The 11,190-nt window shown below is 36.9% G+C and overlaps 1 protein-coding gene across 2 annotated transcripts in view; it reads left to right on the top strand.

The window, feature by feature from the left end:
* The first annotated feature begins 1,092 nt into the window (after positions 1-1,092).
* The window catches only part of Adad1 (adenosine deaminase domain containing 1), a 32,904-nt gene continuing 22,806 nt past the window's right edge, over positions 1,093-11,190 (top strand). Inside the window, exons 1-6 of one of the 2 annotated variants that reach the window (XM_052178773.1) lie at positions 1,093-1,210; positions 1,556-1,735; positions 2,455-2,643; positions 4,596-4,763; positions 6,611-6,679; positions 10,296-10,421. In XM_052178773.1, the coding sequence (XP_052034733.1) occupies positions 1,093-1,210; positions 1,556-1,735; positions 2,455-2,643; positions 4,596-4,763; positions 6,611-6,679; positions 10,296-10,421 (850 nt within the window). Of the gene's footprint in view, positions 1,211-1,555; positions 1,736-2,454; positions 2,644-4,595; positions 4,764-6,610; positions 6,680-10,295; positions 10,422-11,190 lie in introns of those variants that run through there. The other variant, XM_052178775.1, reaches the window with a different exon arrangement.

Here is an 11,190-nt window from a genome sequence, read left to right as displayed (position 1 = left end):
AGACATGTTGATAATAACTAAAGAAAAATACTTATTGCAAATGCTGCTTACAAGAATCATATTGTTTTTCTTCAGTTTCTCTATGTGCTGTGGATGAATGTTATTTCTTGCTATACTAGGTAAATGGCCATCTGTTCTATTGTCCTTTTCTCTTACTTTTTAAAATGGCTAATACCTTGGTTAGGTCTGCTTTTGACTTGTATGAGAAAAACATTAAAAGGGGCATAGGGGAGATGAGTCACCCAGATATTAGGGCCAATTGCTTTCAGCCTCACATCTGGCTTCCGGATTGTTCTTTTGGGCTGTACCACGGGGATGTTCTGCTTGTCAGAGGCCTAACCCCTGGATCTTACCACATCTCAGATGGATCCTCAGATCTTAACTGGAGACAGGGCGAAAGGTATCTTTGAAAGAAGTCTCAGCTTTTCCTGGCTGTCTCCAAGGACCCTGAGAAAGGTTCCCCTCGGTGGAGACACTGAGTGGGGTTAAGAAGACACCTGGTGTTTTGTGAGGGCTGGCACCCCTCGGTATGGACAACTGAGGCAGGGATAAGCAACCATGTGCTGCTCTGGGATGACTGGGGTCACCCTACCTGTGGATAGCGGAAGTGGGGCTAGGTAGCCATGTAGCACTCTGTGACAGCTCTAGGTTGTTCTAGGTGTAGACAACTGAGGTTGGAATGAGCAGCTTTGTGGTGCTCTGTGTGTGGCGGAGTGTCTCCCTAAGTAGGGTAGGAGACAAGCAGCCACAAGAGGAGGTGAGAGGGGCAGGGTACGAGAGGCTGAACCTTGGGACTTCGTCTTCTACAGAAAGAATGCAACCTGACAAGGCCGGAAGAACGGGGGTGGATGGAGCCGAGGCCTGGAACCTGCGCCCCATTCACCGTGACCCCTGCCAAGCTACGCACGCAGCCCACGCGTGCAGGGCGCGGGGGCGGGGCCAGAGCGAAGGTCCTTGCTGATTGGACGAGGGGCGCCCACGGGGGCGCTGGCCCCGCTCCTCAGGGTCAGCTCGAGGGGCCTTTTGAAAGACGCGACCGGCCGCGTGGCCCGCAGAGGCCTGAGGCGAGAGGTCGACGGTGGCAGCGCAGCAATGGCGACCGCGGGCGGCAGCCGACGAGCCCCGGTCCCGGGCCCTCGGCTCGGCCTGCCTCTGGCCGCTCACCTGCCTGCGAGCCTGGGCGGGGAGGGCGCGAAGGACAGCCTCGGGGGTGCGCTGGCCGGCGGGAGGCCGGCGCTCGGTTCTGCCCCTCTTGTTTCCTCTTTCTAGACCTTGCTAATGCGCCCCTCGGTTCTGGGGGGATCCACGTCCCCTCTGCTGCTCCCTCTGTTACGGTTGATAGTTGGGTTTGGGGAAGAATTTGGAAAAGTTCATTGTTTAGACACAACCCAGCGTTGAGGTCCATTAAAGAGGGATTATTTGGCTGTAGCCATGGGAGCATTGTGTGTGTGTGGTGGGGAAACTTCTGTCAAATGAAAAGTTTGGGGGAGGTCCTCTTCCAGGAACTTGTTGTCTACCCAGGGTTTTCACATTCTGCCAATTTCATCCTAAACAGGTGAGAAAACTTCTGGAAACAATGACTGGTTTCAGAGTTCCAGGGTCCCTAGCTTTGCTCAGATGCTGAAAAAGAATTTACCCGTTCAGTCATCAGCTCAGACGGTAACTTTGCCCACCGGATATTCCTCTGAAAGTTGCAGTCTGTCGAATATGGCGTCCAAGGTTACACAAGTGACAGGTACAACTTCCTTTTTATTTGTAGAAGTATCTACGTACACTAATATTCTGGGATCGTAACTGCTAAGTGTGTTTGTGTGTGTGTGTGTGTGTGGTGACTGTCATCTCTGTGGCCATGTGCCATGTGGAGTTAGTAATATTACAGTAGGAGGCCTATAGAATTATTTAATTTTCAGATCATTTATTAGTTTCCACCTTCACTGTTGAATTAAAATATAGCTTAACATGCCCCCACTATGGGGTGTCAGGGAAAGCTCTAGACCTCCAAGCACTTTGTATTCTACATATTACTTCATATAATATAAAGCAGAGGTAAACATACTGTGAAACTTATATTGACGGGGTATATAAACAGTTAGATTTGAATCAGACGGCTCAGTGGGATAGGCATTATAACAGATTGGAGCACAAAACTAGATTGTAGTCTCAACAGAACCAGTTCTATATCATTGCCATTCTAGACCTTAGTGATGTCACCTGTAAAAATGACTCTTCCCTGAGACATCACTAAAATTCCATTAATTTTTCTATCATAAATGATATTTCTGTATAATGTGTCCTCAATGTGCCAAAAGACATATACAAAAACAAGTTGTGGCTATAAGTGTACCCAAACTGTCTAGTAGGAACTTGGGGGAAAATATGCTTATTTTATAAGGATTTAGTACTTTCACTCATTTTCATTAAACCAAACTGACCAACTCTGTCATTTGTTCTTAGGTAATTTTCCAGAGCCATTACTTTCCAAAGGTCTTTCATCTATTTCAAATCCTGTCCTTCCTCCAAAAAAAATACCTAAAGAGTTTATAATGAAATACAAACGTGGGGAGATCAACCCTGTGTCAGCCTTGCACCAGTTTGCACAGATGCAGCGTGTTCAACTTGACCTTAAGGAAACCGTAACAACAGGTAAGTCGGAAGTTGTGCTTAATTATCCCAGGACTAGCAGCTTTTCCCCCAATAAAAGTAGGGTATATAAACAGTTTTACATTTACTTACCTCAAGGCAATGTTAAGGTTAAATAGGTATTTTGTGACACAAATAATTGTAGAATAAATACACATGTCTGTCATTGTTAATCAAGTATTTGTTCTGAAATTATAAGACTATGTGATTGTGATACCTAAGGAAAAAATAATGTCAGATTTAGCCCCTGAAATGCAAGGATTCGGTAAGAAAAGGGCCCTTGCATGGTTGATGCTGCCTCTGCAGAACTGTCTGGCATCGGCCATTCTCCTTTACACCCTTAAGCCTGAAGTACATCTTACTGTGTGTATTTGTGGAAGGCTACAGGAGTATAATCAGAAGCAGAAAGGCTTCTTGTCTCCATGTGGTGGGCAGTAACCAGGAACCTTAGGAACTTGCTGTTAAGAAGTACTGACTAACATGTGATATTGAAAATAAAATATTTGTGTGCATGCAGAGAATTTTGTTTCTGTAGTTTTCTAATGTTTCCCTGAATGGATCTCAAAGATAGATTCTCTGCAACATAATTTAAAGCTCTGGAAATTTACTGAAGATTTTTTAATAAGTTTATTTGGGTGAAATACCAGTAAACTTGACATGACAAAAATGTTCGCTGTAGTACTTTCATTAAGTAAGCAGCAGTCTCAACAGTTGTTTAACTTCTTAGCTTTCCTACATTATTCCCAGATCACCCTTGGAAATGTAAGCTATTAAAAGAAAGATTTAAAAAATTCCCAGTGAAAATACTTTGCTGCTCTGAGGACTGCCAGTGTTGTTCTGTTTGTGTTCTAAGTATGATTCAGGAAGTTTGTGAACCTAGACTATAAACAAGCTAAGGTACAATGCTCAGCTTTCTGATATAGAACACTTTCTAACAAATGTAGTGAGTTTCAAATATACATAAGAGTCATCTGAGCCACTTGTTAAGAAAGTAAAGTATTATCTGGTTTGATAAGTTTAGGTTGAAATATAGGTAAATGTAGGAAAAATGGCAAATTGAATTGTTTAAGTAAGGGGAATAAAGCAAGATTAGCCTGATAATGGATTTAAGTTCCTAGTAAAATCTTAAGTGTATGTTCTAGAAATAGTTAATATAACATGATTGTAAATAGGTGAGAAAATAAGATAGCAGTGTGTGCAGTGACTAGTCTCTAGCTGTCCCTAACCAGAGAGAAGATAGTTAAATACCTAACATTAAAATATCTCATCTGTAAATTTAGGAGATGATTACATTTTCATTTTCATGAGGCAAATACAAATCCAAGTAAAACTCACAGTGTAAAGGTAATCCTGTTGTGGACTTTGAGCAAGAATGGGCACTTTGTTTAATTCATGGAGACCGCTTATCTCTTGATCTCCATTTAGTCCCTGACCTTCCCTTTCCTGAGCTGTAATTGATTAAGTTGCTTACGAAGATGTCTTAATGGCTGTACAAAATTTCTTCAAAATAATCCTTTATATTTTAGAATATTTAAAAATTTTAGGGCATTCCAAAGATGAGAGAGATTTAATTTTATATATATTGAAACCTTAAAGATGAATATTACTAGATATTTTCAAATATTTTACTAATGCTTAGTTAGTTCAATAAATATTTGAATGCTAACCATTGCCATACATTATAATGTATTCTGAAGCTGTCTTTATTGCTTGCATTATATCTGCAGCCAGTACAGCTGCTTAAATCCATTGGCTGCAGTTAGAATCCCAAGTTTGGGGGCTGATCTAACTGTAATTTTAATCCTTACTTGCTTTACAAAGAGTTGAGTTTTTACTAAAAGGAGATCATTTAATACTAAATAGTTTTCCAGAATTTTATACTGTAGTATTTTACTAACATTCAGACATTACTCGTAGGAATGTACTGTAGCATTCATTTTGGGTTCTTTTTTAAGGAAATGTTATGGGACCATATTTTGCTTTTTGTGCTGTGGTGGATGGTATTCAGTACAAGACAGGACTGGGACAAAATAAAAAGGAATCTAGATCCAACGCAGCAAAATTAGCTCTTGATGAGCTTCTGCAGTTGGATGAGCCTGAGCCAAGAGTTTTAGAACCAGCAGGTAAGTGCGTCTGGCGTGTGTGTCTGAGTGTGTCATTTTCCACACAGAGTCAAGAAGGGCTTACTTATCAACTACACGATCATAGGATTTGATCACTTCTTTTCAGTTGCTCTTTGCTGAAATGTTTCATAGTTATAATTATTTCGTAATTTTACCACCAAAAGATATAATCATGTTTTGCTAGTACTCATACTAAAAGACATAGTCTTTGTGTTTTGACTTAAATTTCCTAATTGCTGTGTAATTTATTGGGTTTATTGGACATTATCTTTTTAAGAGGGAGAGACAGATCATGTTTAAATCATTTCTTCCATTTTCAACTAGTTCTATTGTTACTGACTTTTTAAACTCTAGGTCTATTCTGGTATTATAAGATATATGATGTACAAATAAAAAACATTACATCCTGACAGTTACCTTTAACTTTATTGGTAGTATCCTTTGATGTACAAAACATTTTGCTTTTGATAAATCCAGTTTTCTTTTGTTGCATTGGTGCCATACCCAAGAAATTATTGCCAAATCTAGTGTCATGACTTGTCATTTCCCACTGTGGTTTCTTTTTAGAACTTTATAATTTTAGCTATTACATTTAAAAGTTTTTGATAAGTTTTTATTTTTGTATAAGAAGTTAGTATCCAACTTCATTCTATTACTTGTGAGTATGACTTTTCCCAGAAGCATTTGTTTTTAAAAAAAAAAAAAAAACCCTTATCACCCCTGTTAAAAACACCTGGATTGTGTCTTTCTTGGGCACTGTGACCTATGTGAATGCCCTTATAGCAATAATGCATTGTTTTGCTCACTGTCATATTATTCTGATTACATAGCTTCGGAATAAGTTTTGAAGTATGGATATGTGGATTCTCCAATTTTAGGGTTTTATTTTTCTTTTCGAAATGTTTGGCTGTTTGTCCCTGGTATTTTACAAAGAAGTTTTTCCTTGTACAGCCTTGTTTTACTTATTGAGATTATTCAATCATAATAGCCATAATTTAATATTTTTAGGTATTCTTTTGCTTGAGCCAAACTCTCTTGAGTAAATAGATTTTAAATCCTTCCTTCTGAGTTTTCAACTTGCTTTTTTCAAGTCCAGATGAATGTGTCTAACTCTAGTTGGCATTGGCTCTAGCATGAGTCTCAGGTAGCAGCTCCACTCTTTCCTAGCCTGTTTCTATACTTTTAACTGGGTTTCCATCTAAATTAGTCTAGAGGTATTCTTTCTTCTGTCTTTTAACTAAGTTAACAACCTTAGCTTCTAGAGTCTTTTCATTTAAATTTTTGGATTTTTTTTCCCTTTGTGTTCATCTGGTGTAATGCCATGAACTTTTCTTGTTTTTCATGTGATCTTTAGGTTTTAAGACTGAGCTGGAATACATTAAAAAAGATTTGGATTAAACTCATTAGAGAATTTATAGCATTATCCTATTAAAAGCCTGATGACAGCATTTTGAATAATTTTACTAATTTTGATACAAGTGTTTTACATAGTGTTATTATAAATAGAAAATGCTCTTAAGTATCTGAAATCAGAATGTTGCCACTTTTACAAAGGAAGCTAAATTGCTGTTAAGATGAGGAAACTCAGAAATTAGTTTGGATAACTGATGTCAAGATGTGTCAAGATGGGAAAGGGCAGAGTGAGCTGAGGAGCATTTGTTGATGACAGAGATGCAGAAAAGCATAGAGAATAGAGCCATTGTGCAGTGCTGTTCTTGGATTCGGGGTTGCTTGTTTTTATTGCATTCTTGGGTTATTGTTACTGCAGAACAGTAAAGAGCTGCTAGCTCTCAGCACTTTAGAACATTGCCCTTTCATTGTTTCCTATGGTCTGAATTTATTTACAGGACCTCCTCCTATCCCTGCAGAACCTGTTGTTACACCTGAAGCAGCATATGTTTCAAAAGTACAATATGGTAGGTAATATTCTGTTTAGAAAATTAACCCATTGAAAAATTAAAATGCACAGATATAAAGATATACCTTAACATTTTATTCAGACCTTTCATGCTATTAAAAGAGAAGTTTCCCCTTAAAAATTGCTTGTAGGAAGTGAAGTGAGGCTGGAGAGTAAAGATTTAAAAAGTCATTTAAGCCAGTTCTGATGGTATGGTCATATATAAATCCTAGCTGATCTGGGAGCTGAGGCAGGAGGATAGCAAATTCAAGGCTTGCCATCCACCAAACAGCCTGTCTGTCAGTTTAATGAGTCTTGTCTAAAAATGTAAGAGGGGTCTTAGGCATAAGCTTGGTGGTAGAAAATTTGCCTACATGGTGTGAGAACTTTGGCTCATTTGTCAGAATGACACAGAAGAGTTGGGGTGGACATGTCCTTTTAATAAGGAGGTAGATTAATAGGGCATGTACATATTATACATATATACATGTAGACAAAATAGGAAAGTACATCTTTAAAAATCATATATGTATACGTATACATACAGATGTATATGTATATATTCAGTTGAAGTTATATGTGACCAAAGACTAATCAATTCTCATTATACTTTAATTTCTTCATTTTAAAAATTGCTATTAAAGCAATTACCTCAAATTGTCATGAAGATTGGGTTGATAGGAATAAATATATGAGTATCTGGCACACAGAAAATATTCATTAAGTAAGAGCTTTCATAGTTTTATTGTGACTCTGTCACAGTCAATATTGTATAGCAGTGTGTCCTTGAACAGTATACTTTCATCTCCTGGAAGGCAGGACATTCTTAAATTGTCTGTTGATGATATTTGAGAGATACTTCAGACTTCACGGTGTTTGTAAAGTGAAGCTTCCCTTTGCCTGATTCATTTAGTCAGGCTTGCTTTCTTTTAGTCAGCCTTACTGTTGTATTCATCTTCCGAAGACAGACAAGGATCTCAAATGTGTTTGCTTGGACAGACAGGGAAAATAAGCACATTTAAAGGACAAGTCCACCAAACGAGGTGGATCACACCTCAGAGGTGTGGGGATTCATGAATAGCCTTCAGGGCTCAGTCTACATGGGTGGTTGCAAAATGTTCCTATCAGCCTCTGTAGATGTTTGTAATGACCAAGGTATGGATAGATTTCAAATAATCTAGATCACATTACTCTGGAAAACAGGTTATAGTATATGGGTCAGAAAGGATACAGTTAAAAAAATAATGTAAAAGTAAAGTCCTTCTAGTCTCCATGGATTCCCCCCCTGCCCCCGGCATGCATATGTGTGCACACACACACACAGATGAACACACACACAGGAAAACAGATCTATATACACATAAATAAAAATAAATCTTTAAGATGAAGAGTTATTTTAGCATATTGTTTTTTTTTCTGGTGTTGGGGATTGAACCCAACATTTTAAGCACTTTACCACTGAGCTATAGTCTCATCTCATATTGTCACAGTGATGAGTCTCAAGTGTTCTATATATTTTTAATATGCAACAAAACATTTTCTTGCCTCATTCTGCTGGTCCCAGTTTCAGTGTACTCAGTGTACTTTTTCTTTTTGACTTTTTTTTAAAAAATTAAACTAATAAATTTGTTTTAAAATATACAACTCATTATTGACATTTTTAAAGTCATCAAAATAATTTATAAGTTAAATGATATCTGTACATGATATCATCTAAAGGTAAAAGTAATATGCACTCAACCAGTTTTTAAAATCTATTTGAAACATTAAACATGATAGAAGTAAAAATGATCTCTTATGAAGTCCTCTATGAAAGGAAATTGTGACAGGTTCCTGATAAGACAGAAACCGTTCTATCTCCAAGGAAAAATACGCAGTGTAACTGTGGCTTCATAGAATGAATCGGGTAGTATTCATTCTGTTTCTATTTTGACCTATTTATTTTTGGCATTTTAAGATAGGCCTGGCTTTCCTGTAGACCAGACTGGCCTCAAACTCACAGAGATCTGCTTGCCTCTGCTTTCTGAGTGCTGATTAAAACCACCACTGCCTGGCTTACTGTACTTTTTATATCATAAAATAAGACACAAAGTAATTGTAAGCTGTATATACTATATTCATTCTGGGAACCATTAAAGAGAATGAAAAATCATTAATAGCAGCCTTGAGTGTTCAAGACTAATGGAGCTTTAGCATGGTTTTGCTTTTATGTTTAAGTGATGTAAGTTTATAGATTGTATCTCCAGATACCTGTAGGGAATTGGTAGTGGTGGTTCTGCATATGGAGAGGGAAACCTGTGAGTTTATATCTCATTTCTAAGAAAAAAAGGATTAATTAAAAATGTTTATGATGGAAGCTTCCTTTTTTGAATCCTGAATTGAATTCTGGGTGATAGAGATACTAGTTCACTCAGATTAACTTAAAGTTTAGTTTTCTAATTTTGTAACTGTCTTTTTATTCTTTGTCTCCTTTTTGAATTATAACTCACCTGGTCTGTTATAATTATATAGTGTTAAAATATTAACAAATAAAAACATAAATTCAATTAAACAAGAACAGAAAAACAGACTTAAAATGAGTTATATCCATTTAGCAGAACACTGACATTGCTAATGTATTTTAGAAAATGATTATTAAATATATTTATGGAAAATTTAGTCATACATTTCTTATGTATAATTGCACAAATGCAAATTTTAGTTTTCTTTGACAATGTTAAATGAACTATGAACCACTTAATAAGCCATGAGCACTTAACATGGAGAATCATGAACCTTTTTCAGTGGGCTAAGTATGTTGGGAAATTTGTGTAACCCCAGAGCTCAGGAGGCCAGTGACGTCAGAGGACTGTGAGGGAAGGCCAGTCTGGTCTGTACAGTGAGATACTGTCTTAGAAAATAAAAGCAATGTGTACAACCAACTTTGGGAAATACCTGCACTAAATGACCTTTGCAGTTTCTTGCCCACTACAACAGTGACCTTTCATTAGCAATGAACAATTATAAATGAACAAAATAATAGGCCTTTCTGCCTTGCAATTTTAAGCTACATCATGTTAAAAATATAAATAAAGCTTCCTGTGTAACTCTGATGTATATTCTTCTGGTTATTTTGCTTACTTAAAATTATTTGAACCATCTTTGAAGGTCAAGAAGTTTTTTAATGGGAATACAGGGAAACTATCAGGATTTGAAATGCTATTGGTTTGCACTGGTTCTCATTGGGGCAAATTCTACGTATTTTCTGTCATGATGACTGTGATGAATATGTTTTGATTGTCACAGATTAGGGAGGATTATTACTATTAAGTGGAATGTTCTAGTATGTAAGATAGAAAATACTGTACAGCAAAAAAATTTTGCCCTATATCTCAGATGAGTTTGAGAATCCTGGCAGACTGGGTTCTGCAAACATTAACAGTGGTGTTCAGATAGGTTGGTCCCAGGATATCATTCATAAGAAGTTACTCCACGAACTCTGTAATTTGTATCCTTTTTCAACTGAATATAACCATAACAAAAAGTGGAATTTTGTCTACATATCTCTATAAATCACTAATATAACTGCAAAATAGCACATCTCTTAGAATAATAGCAAACCTCTTCACATTCATCCTGCTTTTTATTTTTCCTAGAAGGGAGACAGGTCCAGTATGCCAAGATTTCACAGCTTGTTAAAGAAACATTTGGTCAACTAATTTCTAGTCACTCACAATATCTGAAATGTAGCAGTTCATTGGCTGCTTTCATTATTGAAAGAGGTAAGTCCATATATTTCATATATGTTACTCTACAGAAAAATTAGTACCTTAATGATTTGAACCATACTGTATAATATTTTATGTTCTGCTTATGTAGACAGTGATTTTGTATTGATTTGAAGTGATCTTTTATGATAGGCAAGTCATTAAATGCAAAGCTTCTCAAAGGTAAAGACAAAATGGACTGACCAGGAGCCAACAGAGAACTGCAGAGTAGTGAAAGGCCTCACCTTTAAACCTTTCCCCACCAGAACCAATGCCTTCTCCACATCAACCCTCATTATAGCACACACCAAAGAGAGAGCAGTACAAATTAATGTCTTTATTTTCAAATAAAGCATTAAAATATGAAAGAGTATGTTCCTGTGGACATTTTCATGTTATAGCTCTATTTTAGCTTTATCTTGCCTTTTAATGCTTAGAGTTTGAATTTTGTATTAGAGATGTTGATAAAACAATTTTTGATATTTGATATTTTCTTAAGAAATATTTATCATCCCGGTGGGAAGATACAAGTTGTATTTAAGAAAAATCATATATCTCTTATATATCTTACATATGTGTGTATATAAATAAATAAATATATATGTCTAAGATGACAAAAAATGGAAAACTGCTTTTAACCATGTGAACATGTGAGAATATGGAGATTTTGGCACACCCTTTTGTAATTACAGAACTCAGAAGTATGAGACAGGGGAACATAATGTAAAGATCAGCCTGGAATTACATAATTAGGCCCTGTTTCAAAAAACAAGTTATGAGAATT

This window comes from Apodemus sylvaticus, chromosome 4 (assembly GCF_947179515.1).
Source record: "Apodemus sylvaticus chromosome 4, mApoSyl1.1, whole genome shotgun sequence".
Lineage (NCBI taxonomy): Eukaryota > Metazoa > Chordata > Mammalia > Rodentia > Muridae > Apodemus > Apodemus sylvaticus.
This window is presented reverse-complemented; position numbering and strand designations above follow the sequence as displayed.